Source organism: Meles meles, chromosome 2, assembly GCF_922984935.1.
Source record: "Meles meles chromosome 2, mMelMel3.1 paternal haplotype, whole genome shotgun sequence".
In the NCBI taxonomy this organism is placed as follows: Eukaryota; Metazoa; Chordata; class Mammalia; order Carnivora; family Mustelidae; genus Meles; species Meles meles.
In genome coordinates, this window is record NC_060067.1 from 28185409 (window position 1) to 28207584 (window position 22176).

General features: G+C 35.6%; 1 protein-coding gene across 2 annotated transcripts in view; it reads right to left on the reverse strand.

The window, feature by feature from the left end:
• The window catches only part of SLAIN2 (SLAIN motif family member 2), a 93346-nt gene that overhangs the window by 21198 nt on the left and 49972 nt on the right, over positions 1–22176 (reverse strand). The window contains exons 3-7 of one of the 2 annotated variants that reach the window (XM_045997047.1): positions 20380–20544; positions 17871–18032; positions 14165–14524; positions 13589–13726; positions 3388–3465 (exon numbers count right to left, since the gene is read on the reverse strand). In XM_045997047.1, coding sequence (XP_045853003.1) covers positions 3388–3465; positions 13589–13726; positions 14165–14524; positions 17871–18032; positions 20380–20544 — 903 coding nt within the window. The remainder of the gene's footprint in view (positions 1–3387; positions 3466–13588; positions 13727–14164; positions 14525–17870; positions 18033–20379; positions 20545–22176) is intronic. The other variant, XM_045997048.1, reaches the window with a different exon arrangement.

Consider the following 22176-nt stretch of genomic DNA (forward strand, 5'->3'; position numbering starts at 1 on the left):
GCGCCTGGGTGGCTCAGTTGGTTGAGCGACTGCCTTCAACTCAGGTCATGATCTTGGAGTCTGGGGATCAGAGTCCTCCATCGGACTCCATGCTTAGCAGGGGGGGTCTGCTCCTCTCTCTAACCTTCCCCCTCTCATGCTCGCTCACTCTCATTCTCTCTCTCTCAAATAAAATGAACGAATGAATGAATGAATGAATGAATAAATAAGTAGACTCCAAGATTAAGAATCAAGTGCTCTACTGACTGAGCCAGTCAGGCACACCTAACCGAATTATTTTAAATCCTATTGTGTATCTGTGTCCATTTTCCAATTGGTTCAGAATTTTGTTTTTGGTTCAGAACTTCTAGTAGTATAAAATGATCACCCCAAACCACAATACCAATAAAAAAATTATGAGTCTGGATTAAATTCAGAGATTAAACAAAAAGAAAAAAAACAACACTAAAAACCAAAATATAAACATGCAAACTTCTTTCCCTTTACTAAGATAACTAGAGGTACCAGAAATTATAAAATTGGGTTTTCCTGCCATCATATCATTGAGGGTGGGAGTTTGGTGGCTTAGTCACAAAAATATGCAACTTTCATAGGCCAAAAAAAACCCAGTAAGAACCCCAAAACAAAAAAACCAACCACCCAAAAGTTATGATCTTAACCTAATAAACAGCAAAAAATCCTTGAGTAAAAATTTAAAATTATTTAAACCTGATTCCCTAAAAATTATGAAGCAGCTTAGAGAGGCATACAACAAAATTTATATAAACTTAAAATCCTATGTTTTATTATGATACAGTAATCTCCTGTCCTGTTTTAGACACCACAATCTTTTCATGTTCCTGTTTTCACTACCTCTCACCAAGTACTCAAAAATATCTAGAAGTCTCAAAAAAAAAAAAAAAAAAAAAAAGCCTTTGGTCCTCAAATAATTTCTGTAAGGACCCTTTTCTATTGTAATTCCTAATAAGTCACCTTCTTCTCTATCAAAAGAACATAGACTATCCAGTCTTTTTTTTTTTTTTTTTTTTTTTTTTAGATTTTATGGATTTATTTGTGGCAGTTGGGGAGAAGGACAGAGGGAGAGGAAGAAGTGGACTCCCCACTGAGTGGGGAGCCAGACACAGGGCTCAATCCCAGGACCCTGAGAACACGACCAGAGTCAAAGGCAGACACTTAACCAGCTAAGCCACCCAGGCTCATTCTTATTTCTGACAGTAGCACCAAAAGACATTTGTATTGGAAGGCCATAATCAACTTTTGGTATTCAAAACACAAATATTTACACATGCAAAATTTCCATTTGATTATTCTCTTCCCTTCAGATTCTATTATCTAAAACTATTTCCTTAAATCATACTTAATTCACCAAATCATTGCTAAAACATTTACATATAAATGAACTTGCCAAAATATGTATTTCAGTGCTTTTGTACCCATATTAACCAAATCTTTTTCTTCGACAATCAAATCTCAAATCTCTTCTTTCCACATAATGTCCTTTAATACTTTATCCTCCTCATATATCTTTTGTTATTTACTGAGTTCTGAAACTGTTGAGAAATCTACATGTCCTGGATAGGGTTAGTATTTTTCCTCACTGCTTATATTTGTTATGTCCCATTTCCTCTGAGGCTTCTATTCATTCTTACTACCGCTGGTCCTACCCCATTCCATGGTATTTTCCCCAATTCTACTTCTTTCTAGCTACCCATACACCCAATCTCTTCAAACCAATACGATAGCTTTGGTGTCCAACCTTCACCTACTTGCAACTCGCACTTTTTTTTTTTTTTTGGGTGCAAAATGGTGGTTTATTAAAGCACGGGGCCAGGACCCGTGGGCAGAAAGAGCTGCTGCCCGGGGTTGTGAGGGATGGCAGGTTATGTACCCTGCGGTTGGGGGAAGGTGTGGGGAAGGGAGGTTTCAATGGAGTTTTCATATGCTCTAGAGGGCCTATGAGATGCTGGGAGTATCCCTTCCCACTAGATCAATGTTGTCTTTTGGCAAGCTATTAACATCAAGATACTTGGGAGATTCCTGTCTTGCAGGCAAGTTAGCTATTTGTTTCTCCTTTATGGCGGTCAGGGGTGCCTGAGGAATGCTACACATATTACTGAGGGGAGCGGATGGAGAGGGGGTGCAAGGTGCCAGCTTTTGCTTTGTCCTCAGCCAGCCTCCTGCTCCCTCATCATTCCCCCCTGAACAATTTTGATCCTTAAATCTTTAAGGTAGTTGAAGGTGGACGGTCTCATCTTCTGTAACTTCTTCCTGCTGAATAGGGGTGTAGAGCTGTTCCTACCTACTCGGTCAACATTGATCAATGGAGGAACGTATAGGGGAGTTACGAAAGGCAGAGGCAGCTGAATCCAGTGCTGACAGTGAAGAAGTGTCTCTGTGCGCGGTAAGGATCATCTGTCGTGGTGAAGTCATTGTAGTAATGGAGTCTCGGCACCAAGTAGAGAAACACTGGTGAGGCTGCTGGGAACTCTGTAAGCAAGGTATCAGGCCAACAGTCCCAAGGGGCTTTATGGCTCCAGGTTTCATAAAGTCAACCTTAGTTCCTTTAAGCTGTCTGGTCATATCTGAGTCTTTTCAAATATGACATTCTAGTCAAAGCCTTGGTAAAATAACCCATGTTTCCAATGGTGTCCAACTTTGCACCGAAGCTCAGAGTCCAAATGTAAAGACTCACAGCTCCACATTCGGGCGTCATATGATGAAGTTCTAGAACCTAGGTGAGGTTTGGTGGGCTGAGGTCCGGAGCCGATGACCAAGAAAGAATTCTTGAGACATCTTTGGTGCAAAATGGTGGTTTATTAAAGCACGGGGACAGGACCCGTGGGCAGAAAGAGTTGCTCTCAACTTGCACTTCTTAAAAAACCTACCACTCCTGTAAATAAGTCTAAACATTACCAGTTAACCACAATACCTTGTGTTTTAATGTTTATCAACTTCTAATAGGAAAGCATTCCCATTTCATCCTACAGATAAGTAAATCCAAAACTCAAAAGTCAGAAGAAAAAAATTTACATACAAAATGTCTGGCATTTGGTTCATTTTAAAGCACTTATTAGTTCATCTACATTAAGCTAAAACAATGACCTTCAGTTTCAGGTTGGTAAGAAAAATGATAAATTCTCTAATAGAAAATGCTACATATCATTTATTCCTTTCAGAAGAGCAATCCAATACATACCTCTGCAGAAAATAAGTTTCTTCTGGATTTATCCAAGAGATAATGAATCCACATTACTTTATTTAAAAAAAAAAAAAAGAAGAAAGAAAACGTGCCCTACAGACATCAATGACTCAGTATACCAAAAGGTATAAGATTTAACTATTAGATCATTTGCTGAAATTTAAAACTTAGTAAGAGGCTGTAGTTACCTCTTTTTGTAGATGAAGTTTGAAGCAACTGTTTGGCTTTGAGGGAAGTACGAGGCAAATTTTTCAGCCTTTGCGAAGCTGTTGAAAAATAAGGAACTGTAATATTTGCCTGGAAGGACAAGATTAAGGCTATAGCTTCTGTAAACTTGAATATTTTAATACATACTTGAAAATTTATCAAGAAACAGAAACCATAAGGTGAAAATATGTTAGAAACCTAGAAGCAGAAGAATCTGAAAGTGATGCTTAGTGCATTAAGTCGGAAAGGAAAAGGGATGGAAATCTTAGTGCAAAGTGCATACTTAAAGAAATGGTTTCTTATGGATGAGAAAATCTACAATATGTAAACCAATCAAAATATCAAAGAGAAAGCAAACCACCGGCAAACATGCTACAGGATGCAAAGAATATAAAGCTAATTAAGTAAAAGGGATGAACACAAGCACACAGTATAGAATAAAATAAAAGTAGTACTTGTTCAATGCAAAAAAGCAGACTTTGGCAAAGCAGTTATTGTTAGATGAACTGCCCTAACATAAAACAGTAATCCCCACACTCAAAAAGGAGAAGAAAACTCAGAACGAGGCAGGTCCTCAAGGGAGCAAAAATCCAGGGGCTTTAATATATTCAACATCATCTTGCTGTAGCATAAAACTAATTTGTACTTTAGACTTTGTGTAGCAACATATCTGGGCTATGCTCATATTAAATGGCGTGGATAGAGGTGTATGTGTCGGAGTGGGGGTGCACAGTGTGTGCTGGGGTTGACGGGTTTGGAGGAGTCAGAGCATCTGCTTCTTAAAGTGATCAATGAGGAGTTCTAAGCTTTCTCTAAAACTCCTAATCTATTAACTGCAACAAACCTCTAAAACCTGGCATGTAAGTGGCAGCTCAGAGCCATCCAGAGTTAAAGCTCACTATAGTTTCATTGAACTGAAAAGACCCACATCTACCAGTACAGTTACCCATTTAAGTGGTTCTAAAATGTTACTATACTGATTTTTAAGTTGGACTCTCTAAAGTCTTTCTCTCTCAAGAGAGAAAGAGATCCCACAACCATAAATTTGGCCAGCACTTAAACAATAATCAGGTAGGCAAAGGAATACTTGATAATATCCTCAAAGAGAATTAAGGAGAATTTCTCTTTTGCTCTATTGCTTGACTCTTTCAATGCTTTTAAAAAACTTTAAATGCTTAGTGCATTAAGTCGGAAAGGAAAAGGGATGGAAATCTTAGTGCAAAGTGCATACTTAAAGAAATAGTTTCTTATGGATGAGAAAATCTACAATATGTAAACCAATCAAAATATCAAATTTGTTCCTGTCTAATAGTAAATATTTTTAATATATTTGATTTCAAATTTTACAGTATTCCACACATTACTTAGCTAAATAATATACCAATTCAGCTTAAATATTGCCAGGAAGATTACTAAAAACTTCTTCAAACCTTAAAAAAAAATCAATTTTATAATTACCTCATATCTATCCCACAGAAATACAGGATTCTATCATCCCTGAATATTCTCCACTTGCATAATTATTCATACTTCCAACCATTCATAGTGTCATTCATTTACTTATTCACTGCTGCTGCTTTTTTTTCATTCTTTCAAATAGTTAATTATCTACTTTATTTCAGGTACTGTTTTAGGTACACTGGATTTCTTCAATAGCCAACTAGACAGATAAAATTCTTACTTTCATGGAACTAACATTCTGAAAAGAAAGGGGGAAATAAAAGACAGTAAGAGCCGCTAAGGAGAAAACTAAGTAGGGAAGGGAGACCGGAAATGGGAGATTTAAATTCCAATTATAAATGGGGTGATCAGGAAAGACTTCCCTGAGATGACATTTGCGCAAAGATATGAAGGAAGAGAGGAAGTAGGCCATACAGATACCTGCGAAAAGCAGTGTAGGCAGATGGAAAAGCAATGGTAGAGGACCTGAGGTAAGTGTGTGCCTAGTGGATCTGAAGAACAGGAAGTACACCACTATTACTAGAATAGAGAAAATGAGGGCAAAAGGTAACTATCGGTATGTATGTTGGCAATCCACAATACCTATTAACCATTCAAATTATTTTTTAATGAGGGCTTAATATCAAATATCATCTGTAATCTGTTTTGGAAAAGTCCTACTTAAATTAATAGCTATAACTCCAATGGACTTTATCTCTCAAGTTTTGTGGGTAACAACAACATCATCCATAACAAGTAAAAACGATGCAATGGTTACCTGAAGAATGAGACTGCAAACAGAATCACACAGTATACTCTAAACTTGTCTAATACAACAAGTCTAATAAACCTGATAAAGAAATGAGTGATTTTCATAAGATACTGCATAGTGGTATAGTACCCAAATAAGAACACTAAGTTTTTATCTGAATTATCACTCTTTATTTATTTATTTTTTTAAATTTTTATTTATTTGACAGACAGAGATCACAAGCAGGCAGAGGCAGGCAGAGAGAGAGGGGGAAGCAGGCTCCCTTCTGAGTGGAGAGCCCAATGTGGGGCTCGATCCCAGGACCCTGAGATCATGACCTGAGCCGAAGGCAGAGGCTTTAACCCACTGAGCCACCCAGGCGCCCCCTGAATTATCACTCTTAATTTGATCAGCCTTCTAAAGACAAAATCATTTTTTAAATGATAAAGTGTAGTAAACAGAAAGTCTCCAAATCTTTCCACAATACAGCATGTTAGCTATTTAAAAATACTTGTTTCCGGGGCACCTGGTGGCTCAGTGGGTTAAGCCTCTGCCTTCAGCTCAGGTCATGATCTCAGGGTCCTGGGATTGAGTCCCACATCAGGCTCTCTGCTCAGCGGGGAGCCTGCTTCCTCCTCTCTCTCTGCCTGCCTCTCTGCTTACTCGTGATCTCTCTCTGTCAAATAAATAAATCTTTAAAAAAAAAATACTTGTTTCCCCGGTTTCTCTCTTAATATTTATATAATTCCAAATTAGCAAGACCCCACCATAAAAAGCAAAGATGGTACAATAAAAATATTATTCTCTCACGCTACATTCGTTAGGTTAATGTCTTCCTCCACAAACCAATTCCAAAAGTCTCTGTATTTTTGTTAAACACACACCACCATTTTCTAAGTCATTCTGGCTCAAAGTTTTCTTTAATCCATTTAGTCATCCCTATAGTTCTGTTTACATCCCTCTATTGTCTCCTAAATACCTACTTCAGACCTTCATCACCCTATTTTTGGATTAGGACAGTTTCTTTTTGGGTTTCCTACATCCAATCCTTCCACTGTATTCATGTGCATCAAGGCAACAGTAGTGGAACTGCTGAACCAGCACCCCCCGCCCCCCCCCCCCACTCCAGTGCAGGCAGGCAGTGAGTGAATGGTCTGTAAGGAATTCAGAGCAAAAATAAAACCAGCTTGGTCTGTTTTGTTTTTTTTTTAATCATCATCATGTCTTGGATTAATAATCAATGTTGGTGATAAAATGCTTCTCCCTAAAGAAAACAATTTGTCAGCCTAAGTTATAAACAACTGCTGCAGGTACTGTTGCCTTTTAACAGCAAATATTAAAGATTTAAATGCACATACTTATCTTTTAATGTACATTGCATTTCACATGAAAAATAGCCAGAACTCCCAGTTATATGGTTTCCCCTAACACAGGTAGATTCAACTACATGTTTCTTTCCAGGGTTAAGGTCACAGAGATGTGAAATCAAGCTCACTTAGCACATGCACTTCTAACCCCTTTCGTATAATAATTTTTTTCCTACATTTACACGGCTTAGAAATAAGCCATGATGGTACAGTGATAATTAAGTCAATGAAACAGAACCTGAGTTACTTCAATTGTCATTATATGTGACTGAGTATTACTTGAATTTTTTCAGCTGTGAAGACATTTAAAAAATCATTAGATTTGGGGGCACCTGGGTGGCTCAGTGGATTGAGCCTCTACCTTCGGCTCAGGTTGTGATCTCACCGTCCTGGGATCGAGCCCCACATGGGGCTTCCTGCTCAGCAGGAAGCCTGCTTCCCACTCTCTTTCTGTCTGCCTCTCTGCCTGCTTCTGATCTCTGTCAAATAAATAAAATCTTTAAAAAAAAATCTTTAGATCTGATCCCCAAAGGAACTAAGATATGGACAAGATGGCAATTTCTGAAATGTATTGTAAAATGGAAATTAATGAATTTCTGTCAAACTTATCATTATGTTGACTATTTCCTTCCTTGTGCAACAGGTGCATTGTTGGGAAGAAGAAAAACTTCTCAGATTTAAAAATTGAAGACTATTCTTCAGTCAATATGACTGAAGAGAAACTGATAAATCTGGCTATACTGTATCTTGAGCTTCAATATGCAAAGATCAATTCTGAAGAAGTTATTGACAAATTTCCAGAAACTTAAGCTATAGTATTCACTGCTGTGACAGACCAATATGTAAAAACATTTTCCTTTTTTATAAAAAATGATTTAAAAATACTTTTGTATTGTTGATATAATTTTTTTACTGATAGTTATAAAATAACACTCAATTAAGGGAGCGCCTGGGTGGCTCAGTGGATTAAGGCGCTGCCTTCGGCTCAGGTCATGATCTCAGGGTTCTGGGATCAAGCCCCGCATCGGGCTCTCTGCTCTGCAGGGAGCCTGCTTCCTCCTCTCTCTCTGCCTGCCTCTCTGCCTACTTGTGATCTCTCTGTCTGTCAAATAAATAAATAAAATCTTTTAAAAAAATAAATAAATAACACTCAATTAAAAAAAGTATTTCTCACTGTCTGCATTTTCTCCAGCCATTATTATTATAACTCATTCTATTTCATTATTATTGAACATAATTTTGTCATATGGAGAGATGTTAAAAATAATTCCGGTCCCAAATACTAAGTAAGCATAAGCCACTATAAAAGAATGTTAATCACTGCCAGGTAAAATATTCAGTGTTCCCCCTAACTCTGCAATGACATTTTGTTTTGAAACTTTCATTGCTTATAAATTCTCATTCAGAGTCACCTTTCAATCCTCTCTCCCTCTCCACCTTCCATCTTCTCAGTGTTACCAAGTCACATATCCTCTTTCATTTAAAAATTCATCCAGATCTCATCACCTCCCGTACCAATGCCTTTGTTCAGATACTCATTTCTTGCCATGATTGTACAATAGCCTTCTAAATGGTTTCTAGTCTCTCAACTTTAATCCATTCTTCATATTACTACCAGAATGGATTTTCTAAGAAGCAACATTGATTAAAAGTCTACCATGGCTCTCCACCCTTAGAGGATGAAATCCAAATTCCTTAATATATTAAAAAAAACCTCCCAGACTGTGCCCTACACATTTCTCTTATCCTTCATCAATGGAAGCGCTAACCATCCTGCCGCACCCTACACTCTAGTCATATAAAACCACTATAAACAGGGTGCGACTTTTAAGACTTCATTACCAATCCCACTGTTAGGTAAACCTGTCTTTCCTTTCTTCATGTGGTCTCATAAGCTCCTCCTGAGTTAGTAGAAAGATAACTTCAATAATATTCCTAAAACCTCTTCATACACATAAGAGTTTAATGCCTTTCTTCTGTTCCCACAGAAGTTCCTGCTAATCACTCCGTGCTACTGAAGGGCACGTGCTCTCATTTATATCTATAATCCCACTGCCTATAACATAACATAATCCCAATATCTGTTGAATAATTAAGGACACATGAGTCATTGATCACTAGATAAAATCTGAAGAGAGATCTGAACTAAGCATTCAAGATCCTCCATAGCAGAGATCTAATCAAGTAGTTCTCAAACTTCAATATAACGCAGAATCAGTGAGACACTTTTAAAAAATACAGATGTTGGGTACCCATCCCAGATGTGTTCAATCAAAATATATAGGAGTGTCAGAAAAACATTTATAAAATCTCTTCGTAATTAGATAGTTGACCATACTTGTGCTGCTTATTCTTAAAAAGAAATTCTACAGATATCCCATTCATTCTTACATCAGCCCATTACTTTTAGCCCATTAGATTTATCATGACTTATTTGATTTTATAATTCACAATTATGTAAAATTCAAGTGTAATCTTTTAAGGGTCGGTTCCAAGAGAAATCTGGATGAAAATTCCTTCCCCATGGGCTTCAGGGCAGTCTGGTTACGTGTAAGCTGACCACTGTCTTAGACACTCCCTCTTCAGTGAGAAGTCCAGAGTAGAATACTGACCATATGACTTTTCTCTGGGGGAACACTCTGTATCCTATGCAAAAATATTCTTCCATTTGACTAAATGTAAGTAAGTGGATAAATATTACACTGGATTATTTTATTCTTTTGTGGTAATTCACAAAGTATAGTTCAATAATGCTCCAATAGTCGCTCAGGAATATTTTCCAAGATGCCTTCTCATTTGCAGTTAGGTCAGCATGATATAATCAAAAAAATTATTGGGAGGATATCAGGGGACTCAAAGAGCCATTGCGAGGAGGGAGTAATTTGGTTTGGTTTTGCACGTTTCCAGTCATATGCTACTGCATGTGTAATACATATGGACATCTGCTTTCTCTCTATGAAAATAAGAAACGGGTTGTTGTGAGATTCAAATGAGATAATTCATGTGAAAATAAACATTTAAAACTACTAACCAGAGTTTTAAGCATTAAATTTTTTTAAACCAGCAGATTTTCTAGGGTTTTTCTCCCTTTTCTTATTTCTAAACCAATAATTCCTGTGTCTTTCTGAAAACTAAATTTCCTACTGAACCTCTACTCTAGTAGTCTTACCGAGGCACTAGTCTTTTGGAAAACTGTCCCTGACAAACATTCCTTCCTTTAAATGGAGAAACTGAGAAAATGACATATATCCATGACCTCTGCAATGCTCTGGTTTTCTTTAACTTTTTAAGTTACTCATATTTCAAATATAAAAGTTGGAAATTGGTAATAGCTATAAAAATGAAAATATATTAGAACTCTCATAATATTCGTATTTGAATGCCAGCATCCACAATAATGCAGCCATAGCAAATAAGCATATAAAACAGTGATCGGCATAGTACAAGGCAAAAGAAGTGGTCCCGTAGGTGGAAATAACAGCAACCTCGCAAAGTTAGGTTCATGCAGACCAGCAAGTAAGAACCAAAGCTTTACCACTTAAGGGCTGGAAAAATAAAGACTTAAAGGAAAACAAAATGCAACATCTATTATACTGACCAACTGACACAAAAAATAGAAAATACTAATTCATGTATAAAATGTGTAAGACTTGCTATCACATTTATAATTCTACATCAAAATAAAAAGGCTATTGTGAAAGCAGTATATATATACACATACACAGTCATTAAAAAAACATACATACATTTCTATCGATCAAAGATATATGTAAAATTTTAAGAAAAATAAGTACATTATAAAATATAATGTTAATTTTAAACAAAAGGCTTTACAATATTTTTATAAAAATAAACTTAAGTTTTAAACTTGGTAAAATTCTGGATGGATTTACCTTTTTCCAAAAATATTTTTGGACTAATGTGATTTTACATTAAAATAAGTATTTGTGGCATTTTAATTGTAAATAAGCTTCACTACAGTTTCAAATATAAAAATAAACAAGTATATGAAATTGACAAAAAAAAAGGATGGTACCTTGCTTTCTCTTTTGCTTATATACTGTTCAAATACTGAAATACACCACTATGAAACTGCATACACATTTTCTACTTAAAAGTAAATTGGTGATTAGAATCTCATTATTTTTCCCTACATATTTTCTTTAATTATCAATTTCCAGGGAAAAAGAAAAAAAAATTCACGTATAGAAAAAAATTCTAGGGAAACAGTAGGTAAAGAAAGCAAGTAATTATCACAAAGTTTAAGATACGGTCAATATATTTTTTTCTATTAACATTTTTATCCTAGGTTCTCAACCTTCTATATTTTCTTCTATTTCTGTGAAGAATTTTTTTTATTTTCATATAGCTTTGAGGTGCTAGAGTAGTTCAAATAAAGAACATATTTGAGGGCATGAGAGAACAACCCTGAATAAAGAACTGGTACTGAGAATTCACTGAATATGGTAAAGAGAATATAGATATAGCTAGTTTTAACAAAGAGCCGTGAAGCTCTCTCTGGAGATATAAAGTTTTGAGAAATTGAGAACTTAACATTCAAACTAAGCACAAAAGGACAAATATAAATGATGTTTTGGATTATCTGTGCATAGGCTATAAAAGTGTAGCTTGTAATATGCATGATTTTTATTGCTTAATCTTAACGATATAAAATTTTCTTTCCTGTTGTATTAACATTGTGCACTGTTTTTTGTTTCAGGCAAATATACCAATGAGGAAAAAACCAGACACACAATGTCCTCAAGGGTCAAACTGACTTAATCTGTAGACTTAAAGGCACAAAAGTTATCATTCACCATTTTGATAGAATTGAAAGTTTGAATTGCAACTTTATTTTTATTTTTAATGTTCTGTGATTCCCTATTTTTCATACCAATCATGAGTATACCATTTGAGTATCATAATGGCACTCTTACATAGTCTGTAAGACCTGGAATACTAGTTTAAATTTTAACTTGGTTCAGAAACATGTTGCACACACCCAGCTGAGTAAATGAAGTACACAAATCTCTGTGTAATAATTTTCCACAGCACCTTAAATTTTAGGGTTCATCTAACCAAAAAAAACCAGACAATAATTCTGGACTATTTTTAAATCTTAGTTCTAAACCATGAATGTGACAAATCTCACTAGGTGGACTTGGATTCTTGGGCACGTGGGTGTGAATCCTAATGTGCCACCTATAAGCCATATGATCAAAGATAAGTTATTCAACCATCCAAAGGTCCTATTTCCTAATTTGCAAAATGTGTTAATAATTGTACCTACTTCACAGAACTGTTGTGAGGATTAAACAGGAATATATGTATGGTACAGCACAACGTGAGTTTCTGTAATGTAAGTAATATCATATACAACTAGAAAATAAGGAAAATATATTGATGTTATCACAAAAATCATGTGATAAAAATACATAAATGTATTTTATTATTTTATTTTAATGGATTTATTATTAATTTATTATTATTTATGTATTTAAAAACATAAATGTATTTTTTCCTGGCCTGTTTATTTTAGAGTCACCAAGTAACAGCAGCTTAACACAAAATACACAAAGTCAGCTAAACACAACAGAGCCAAGAAAGAGTGTAAGGGAATTAAAAAATAATCGAATGCTTTCAAAGTAGTAGTATTCAATAAACAAGTTACATAAATGAACAATCAATAACCTCATGTTTGTGCTACTTCTTCACAGCTCTGAGGAAATGAAGGAGCACATCACAGCTACCACTTCAACTGGTGACATCATGTGCCACAAAGGAACGGAGTCTATCAGACTACAAGACTGATGCGAGCTGTGGGATACAAAGGGTGCATATTGAGCATTTCTAAAATTATAGAACTGTGATAGTTTGTTTAAACCTGATTGGATTACATGCTCTTATCTACTATAGTTGACAAGTAACTCTTTGGAAAGTGTTCAATTCATTTTTCATCACCTTGTACACCAAAGTACACAGTATCCAACTATTCCCTTATCACTTCTTGGCTCAGTCTGGCTCCTTTGTCTTAGAAGTTCTTTCTGCATGATTCTTTCTATCTTTGTTTATGTTGCATATGTCTTCTTCATTCAATGGACTCAGCTCTTCCTTTCCATCAAGTTACCTTCAACTTCTTTTTTTATGAAGTTCTATATTTGCTGGAGTATTTATTTTAGTCACTGAAAATTTAACATGCTTTTGATTATGCTAGTATTTTTTGCAGGATCATTATTGTTTTTATTAATGTTCTAGTTTCAAGAAAGCTGCTAGAGTTTTAAGTTGTCTGTTCCAGGACTATTTCCCACAAAAACTTGTCATTTTTTAATGTATAAGTTTTTAAGGAATACACACACACACACACACACACACACACACACACAGTTAACCAGTAGACTTTGCTTATTTTAAAATTCTGGAGTGACCAAAGTTTCATTCAGATACAAGTATTGATACAAGTGGGTATCTTATAGGAACAAATTTTAAATTTTAATATAGCTATTATCTTAGAGCAATGAATAATTACTGTATTTTCAGATATGGTTTAATACAGCTATTCAGCACAAAATTACTACCTATTATTTTCACTTTCCTTTAAATAAATGGTACAATAAAGGTACTTACTGGCTGAAGCCTGAGGTTGCATGCGAGGTATTCCTCCATTTGGCACTTGAAAATTTGAGTCACTTCTGCTGCTTTTCACTGAGTCAACTTGTGTACTAGATGGTCGGGACAGGTTTGGAAGACTGCGTCTTAGTTTTTCTGTAACAACAGAATTTAATGAAAAAAAAAATCAAAACATTCTTTTAGAGAAGAAAGAGTTAAAGTATTAATTGGCAATCAAAAACTGAATTCTTTATTTAAGCATTCAGCATATTTTAGAAGAGTTAATAGAAGTACATGTCTTATAACAATTCAACCCAGGTTCTATAAATGAGTAGAACAAAACCTTAAGAAGAGCCAGAAATCAATTAAATAAAAATCTACATACAGACCACTTCATGAGTAGGGCAAAGCAATACTAACATAATCAAGTAAAATTCACTTTCTTCTTTATTTGTGTATTGATTCACTAGTAATAAAACAGTAAACTGACTAAACTTTTGATCTACTTGTCTGAAATACAAAACCCTGGTAAAAATTTGTGTTACATACTGAAATACGAAGGAAAATAGTTTCTCCAGAAAGCATTCTAATTACCTTCATTTTTAACACTGCTTGTCTGTAGATCTGTGGGATGACCCTGAAGTGAAAGGCGAGGTTGCTGTAAGCGGCTAATCATAGGCTGTGGGGACACTCTACTATATTCTATTCCCCGAGCAGGAGATCGTGAACGAGGTGAATTTCTGGGTGACTGCTTAGGTGATGGTCGAGGTGAATTGCGTGGTGATGGTGAAAACCTGTTAACAGCAGGGTATACTGCATGATGCATATTGTCATCTTCATCATCTAAACTTTGCGCATCAAGTTCCTGATCACTAAAAGTACCCCGCCTTGTAGAATTGCAAGATGAACCAGAACTGCGCCGAGATGTGGTGGCTGCATACTCTTGACGGAGACCTGACAATAATGAATGTGTTATTTCATTTCTTTAGGTATATTTTTAAACATTTAAATATTTTTGAAGTTTAAAAACAAAAGAATACCATTGAGAAATTCAAACAGGGTATAAAGTATAAAGGAAAACTCCCTTTCCACTTGAATCATTTTACACATTCTCCCGTATGCCTAAAACATTCAAAAGATTATTTTTAAATTGAATGGAATTCTATAAACTTTTGCCCAATCCAACATTTTCTTCTTAAATCTGAAATCTATAGTAAAGACAGAATGATAAACTTGAAAATATTCCTACTCCTAAAGACAATAACCAAAATTTGAGATCAACATTTAAGAAATATTAAGGGAAAATAATTACCGTGTAACCAATGAAAAGAATACACCAGTGGATAAATAAACTCCCTGGATACTAAATTCTTTGAATTGATGTTATTGATGAAGGAAACTTCTATCCCACCCTCAGGAATTCAATACTTGGGCATAAATGAATTTCAATTGCTTCATGACCCAAGACTTCAGTAAAACAAGCTTAAATTCTAAGCCATCAAGTACAAATTTTCAAAGGGCTCCCATATGTATCCTGACATCTCCAGAAACACCCAAGGAACCTTAGGCCCTTCAAATAGTATAAAAACTTCTGGAACAAAAACAAACGTTGATACATATTCAATGAAGAAAAAAATTACTATTCAAGAAAAGTACAGAATTTAGCTAATATTTTGAGCAAGTCCTGCTATAACTGTGGACAAACTAATTTAAAGATCTCTATTATAGAGTAGTATTCAAACTTTTAAAATGGGTACTCATACACAGATAGTTCTATCAATTTGGTACCCAAAGAAGCGGGTGAGAATCACACCAGGGTATCTGTAAAACTACAGATTCCTGGGGCCTATCTGGTCCTTCAGTCAAGCCACAAGTTTCACTAGTAACCAACAAGTTACTTAGTGTCTCACTACAGCAAACACAGCATTAAAGACACCTAACAAAAGATAGCAGACCAGTGAAGAGCACTGTTTTACAAAGAAAAACACAGATCCCAAAGCAGGCCCTCCAGTACTAGGGGATCCTAAGGAAGCAACAATCTTTATGGGATTGTGTTTTTCTCATATTAAAAATAAGGGGGCTTAACCAGGCAACAGCCAAAATCTGTAATTCTACATTTCTGTTAGAAACACACACACACACACACACACACACACACACAAACAGGGCGCCTGGGTGGCTCAGTTGGTTAAGCCACTGCCTCCGGCTTGGGTCGTGATCCCAGAGTCCTGGGATCGAGTCCTACATCAGGCTCCCAGCTCCCTGGGAAGTCTGCTTTTCCCTCTGACCTTCTCCCCTCTCATGCTCTCTCTTTTTCTCTCTCTCTCAAATAAATAAAATCTTAAAAAAAAAAAAAATAAACCACACACACACACACACACACACACACAAATCCCAAAACAAGCAAAAAAACCCTGAAGAAATGATACTTTAAAACATTTGCTTTAAAAAAAATATCATTTGCTTAAAAACAAAACAAAACAGGCATTTGAAGGCAGTGTAGGGCACATTCTTACACATTCTTAGCATCTTTTTTTTTATTCACCAGAAAAAGAAATATTTGTGCATGGGGATGGCTTAAAAAGAACAATTAAAGTAAGGCTAAAATTTCTTTTACTTGTTACCCAAACACAGTAAAAAAGTGACAGCAAATAGCTGGTTGAGTTGCTAACAAAATCCTGGGGTCTAAAAAGTCAAGAGTTCAGAAAGGAAATGAGACAATTAACTCTAAGTTATAGTGAGGAAGCATTCTTTACTCTTTCACATCCCTGACAAAAACTAGCCTCTCACTAGCTGACAATACCAGTCTCAGTGAGGAGTTATAATTACAGAAGAAAAAAGAGTACCGTATTATTAGTTTCTAGGGCTTAAGATAAATAAGCAAGCACCAAATCTTTGTTTTTCTATGAGAAGCAGTGTAAAAATAGGAAATGAATCAGTAGGATAATATTATGCAGTTTCTTAATAAATGTTATAGTTTGATAAAACTACATATTTATATAAAGGGGCCTAATGTAGAAAGCATTTCATTAAATGATAGCAATGCTCCATATTACCCTTAGTCAGCTGTCAACACTCTGAAATGTGTACTTCAAGAATCTTTTCATTGTAAAGATTAAAGGGGTCACTTTAGAGAGATTGCTTGCTTCAGAGTTAAGCTTGTGATATCTTATGGTAAAATGTATAGTCAAACTATAATACTTTACTAAAAGCATAAAACAATCCCATCCTCCTTAAGAGCCTTTTAAAAATGTGTACCATTATCAGTACAATTAGGTGAGGATATTTCACATGTTCAAGTTTCCCTGTTTCTTCAGGTTGAGAATCCTTTTATGATCTCCTGAGAATGACACGGCGATTTTCTTAGTCTGATTATTTTCACTTACTCTTTTCATTCCTCATCTTTATTTACTCACATTTTGTGTACTGAAATGTTTTTTAAATTTTTTTATACACAAATATGAAAAGTGCAACTATATAAATAAGAATGAATTACCATTTCCATTAAAAAGAAATGTAGAGGCAATAATAATACTCTTACCACCATCTTAAAATGAAAGCCAGGGCATCCATAAATGCTTAATTCTGTGCACATGTGCATTTTGGGATGGCAAGGGATATAATTTTTATTGGATTCTCAAAGGTATCTGTGACCTAAGAAGTTGCAAGGACCACTCTTCAGCAAAGCAAGACCATAGGCTTCACTTCATTTAATGTCGTAATTCTAATTTTCTCATAAAGGTCTTTTTTTTTCGTAGTCTTTATCACATATTCTGAGATTATGCCTCCAAGAGGGAATAACTGGTTCTTGGGGTATGAAAAAAATCTTAGTTACCATAATAATTTGTAGTCCTCATAGTACATAAGGATATGCAGGGTGGATCTGTGGTATTAAAATATCATGGCGGGAGGTGGTAGGCAAAAAGGAAAAAAAATGTCTGAAAAGGCACTCTTGAAAGGCTAATAATGGAAAAAGGTTGAGAAACATTGATCTAGAATAAGAAAATACAAAGTCATAGAGTAATAACTACTCTACAGAATTCCTGCACAAAGCAGCATGCAGGGTATGGTTACCAGTCATTGAAGCATAGTATTACCTGCCTATCTTTGTTCCTCACACAAGATATTCTATGTAAAATGAACTCTGAAAATATGTTAATGAATAAGTAAGTCTATATGTTGAATAAGCCACTGAAATTTCAACATTTGTTACTATTCTTCCACATCTTAAGACCTATTTAATAACCCCAACAAAATTATATCTCAACTAGACCTCAATTTTAACAATTAAAATACTTACTTTCTTCCTGCATCCGAGCTAGAATCTGTACATCGGTTACATCATTTAGCTTATAATTGGATCCAATTGAATCTTCATCTAATTCTGAAGCACTTAACTCACTGTCTATAGAGGATTGAGGGCTGAGTGGAGGATTTCTGTCTGATGAACTTTTCAAATTACCTTAAAAAAAAATTTGAAATTTGGTTAAACAAAAACTGAATAAACATCTGTTCTAATTAATTTTATATTAAATCTCTGATCCAGTTCACCATTATTCTGCTTTCTTTGTTTAAAAAATTCCCAAATACTGAAATTAAAAATTGACCTTAGTAAGAAAAAAGAGGATAGAGCACCTGGCTGGCTCAGCAGTGGAGTGTGTGACTTTTATCTCAGAGTTGTAAATTTGAGCTTCAAGTTGGGTGAAGAGATTAGTTAAAAAAACAAAAGATAAAATCTTAAAAAAAAAAAAAGAGGACTATAGGGCCTCCTTCATATGTTATGGCATAAAAACAAAACATTTTAACTATAAATTATCTATCCTCTTATGAAACAATTAAGCTTTTACCACAGTGCTTGGCAAGTAGGTAGTATCCAATATATGTTAGAGGATTCCAGACAGCCAGTGGAACTGCTTATAAACAGACGAATTTATGATGTGTTTTCTCCTCTCAAAGTTACTCGTTAGCAAATACCATTATTTTTTTCCCTGAATAAAAGCATCTACTTTTCCTAAGCAAGAAAACTATAATTTGAGGAAAATCAAGATTCCTTAGAGATTTAGGAACAAACCAAAAAAGAACACTATGCTCATTTTTCCTACATTATGCCATGTTTACAAAATTCCTTTGTCAGACTAGTAATGGGGATCCAAAGAGCCCTCTGAAGTTCAGCAGTGAAGCACAAAGATGGAATAAAGAAAATAAAGAGGTTTAAAAAAGCATTTAATCACTAAAAACAAAAAGGGAGGTAGAAGACAGGTCAGAGGAATAAAGGATATACTTATTAACTTTAGTTATAAATAAATGGTTTAAATATTTATTTAGTTATAAATAATAACTTATATCTAAGGAAATGCTTTCATCAGGTCATCAACTTCTGGTGAAGCATAAAATCCCAACACTGTTACTAATATTTCTAATACAGATTGATTTGAAATCAATCAATCAATCAATTCCCAGAACTCTTTACCGTAGAAGTCAGCTTTCAGAGAGTGTTATATGTAATCGATGAATCCCTAAATTCTACACCCGAAACCAACTTTACCATATATGTTAACTAGAATTTAAATAAAAACTTGAAAAGAAAGAAAAAAGTCAGCTCCAACATGAAAGGAATATAAGTAAGAGTTAATGTGTACATTATGAAAAGGAACACACATATGATAGGAAAAGTACTACAAAGTCAAGCTCAAATAGTGCCCAAATAAAATTCTTTGTATTAAACAAGTATTTTTAGGATGCAGTCATGGGTGAAATGAATAGCAGCAAGTAACAACTTACGCACAAAGTAAACAGCAGGATCAAAAGAGTCAAAAGACTAGGGAATACAGAGGTCAAAAATTTGGGGTGGTTAACCAGGTGGTGGGTAATAGGGAGGGCACGTACTGCATGGAGCACTGGGTGTGATGCCAAAACAATGAACACTGTTATGCTGTAAATAAACAAATAAAAAAAATGCAAAAAAAAAAATTGGGGGTGGTTAACAATAACCTTAATTTTTAAGGAAGGTGCAATAATTAGCCATAACAGCAGCAGCAGTAAGAGTTAACCAGGGCCTGAATTCTGAAGAATAGTAAGTTAGAACATTTCCGTCACAGAACCACAGTAAACATTCTTTCCCTGAGTTACAGCAGTCTATCCCTCCCCTATCATTTAGGGCTCCACTCTGTCGGCACATTTCACATATGGCCTTCTACTACTCGTTAAGTGCAATATCAAAGCTTATTAAATAAAGCTTGAATTGTTTAACAAAATAAGTGAAAACAAGAGCTCTTATTTTTAGTGATGCTGGGTGACTCAGTTGATTAAGTGGCTGCCTTTTGCTCAGGTCATGATTCCAGGGTCTTGGATCAAGTCTTGCATCCAGCTCCTTGTTCCCTGGAGAGTCTGCTTCTCCCTCTGCCTGCCACTCCCCCTGCTTGTGCGCTCTCTCTGACTAAGAAATAAAATCTTAAAAAAGAAAAAAAAAAAACCACGGAAAATGCTATTCAAACAAAAAGAGCTCTTATTTTTAGCTTTTACAGCCCAATCAAGCTATTTGGCAAGCATCTATTGGTTAAAAGAATCAAAAGCTTATTAATCTAATCAAGCAAGATCTACAAACTTTCGAGTACATGTAAAAAAAACTTCATGGATGTAACCTGGTTTGTCTGTATCCCTGGGACCTAGAATAGTACCTGGTGCTCTTCACTGATATTTTCTCTAAGCACTTAAAAGTTTCATAAATAAAAGAACTTGAGCAAATGATGACTGTTATTTTTGAGGTAGGGCAATAAATTCCTTAATTATTCAGTTCATTTTCTCCTTACCTGAATTTCCAGGAAGTATTAGCTGTTTGACTATAGGAGGTCGCACTGGGGTTGAGGATGGAGAATTGAAACCACTGCTATATGGGCTACTTGCATTCGGACTGTAAGGACTTGTGTAACTCATGGAGTTGAAAGGATTATTATATAAATTCTGCCTCTTGAGAGCTGTATTAATGAGAAGGGGAGAAATCAAATTTAATAACTGAGGAAAGTTAACATTTTACTTAAAAATTTTTCTTATTGGAAAATTCATTTACGTCATTATCCCAATTTAAATACAAAAAAATTCTTATAGTAGCAGGAGAAAATACATCAAATTAGTTATTCCAACAATATTATTTCCATTACCTTCAATTGTACTATGCAAATAAAACAGCAGCTACACCAAACAACAAAAATAATATCACAGGAAGAATATCTTCTCAACAAATTATTAGCCATTGAACTAATTTACTCCTATCTTGTCGGAAAGTTTGTTTCAACAGTATCAACCCTTTAAAAAATAAGATGAATGAAAAAGTGTATTTGTGTTTTCTCATTTTTCTTTTTTTTTTTTAAAGATTTTATTTATTTATTTGACAGAGAGAGATCACAAGTAGACAGAGAGGCAGGCAGAGAGAGAGAGAGGGAAGCAGGCTTGCTGCTGAGCAGAGAGCCCGATGCGGGACTCGATCCCAGGACCCTGAGATCATGACCTGAGCCAAAGGCAGCGGCTTAACCCACTGAGCCACCCAGGCGCCCCTGTTTTCTCATTTTTCTATAACAAGCATGTACTGCAAAGAAAAAGGAAAAAAAAAAAAACCGCTATGAGATTTAAAAACAGTCTTTCCAGGGGTGCCTGGGTGGTTCAGTCAGTTAAATGTCTGTCTTCAGCTCAGGTCATGATCCCAAGGTCTTGGAATCATCTGGCTCTCTGCTCAGCAAGAAGCCTGCTTCTCCCTCTCCCTCTGCCTGCTGCATCCCCCTGCTTGTGCTCTTCTGCCCTGACAAATCAATAAATAAAACTTAAAAATAAATAAATAAATAAGGGACTCCTGGGTGTCTCAGTCAGTTAAGCCTCTGCCTTCAGCTCAGGTCATGATCTCAGGGTCCTGAGATAGAGTCCAGCATTGGGCTCCTTGCTCAGTGGGGAGCCTGCTTCCCCATCTGCCTGCTGCTCCCCCTGCTTGTGCTCTCTCTTTCTTGCTCTGACAAATAAATAAATAAAAATCTTAGGGAAAAAAAAAAGTCTTTCCACGGTTTGGATTTTTGAAAAAATAATAAAGGAATATTGACTACTTAGACCAGGTTAAGGTCAAACGTGAAAATTCCTTTTTTTTTTTTTTAAAGATTTTATTTATTTATTTGACACACAAGAGAGATATCAAAAGTAGGCAGAGAGGCAGGCAGAGAGAACAGGGTGGGTGGGGGGAAGCAGGCTCCCTGCTGAGCAGAGAGCCTGACTTGGGGCTCGATCCTAGGACCCTGAGATCATGACCTGAGCCGAAGGCAGAGGCTTAACCCACTGAGCCACCCGGGCGCCCCGAGAATTCTCTTTTTAAAAAGAAAAAAGCCTCCCCCAGCCCCAGTTTTCTGACCCAAGAATACTTCTGCCTAAAGAGGGAAAAAGATTTATGCTATGCATATAAAATTATAGAAACAGTACCAAAGTAGAACTAAGATATTGAGTGCAACTATATACAAGAAATACACTTAAAATAATATTTATTTCCTCTATTCTATTCTAAAATCCATAGCTTATTCAATACTTCTAACCACTGGCAAAGCAATATGTAGAACATATAGACAAATGTGACA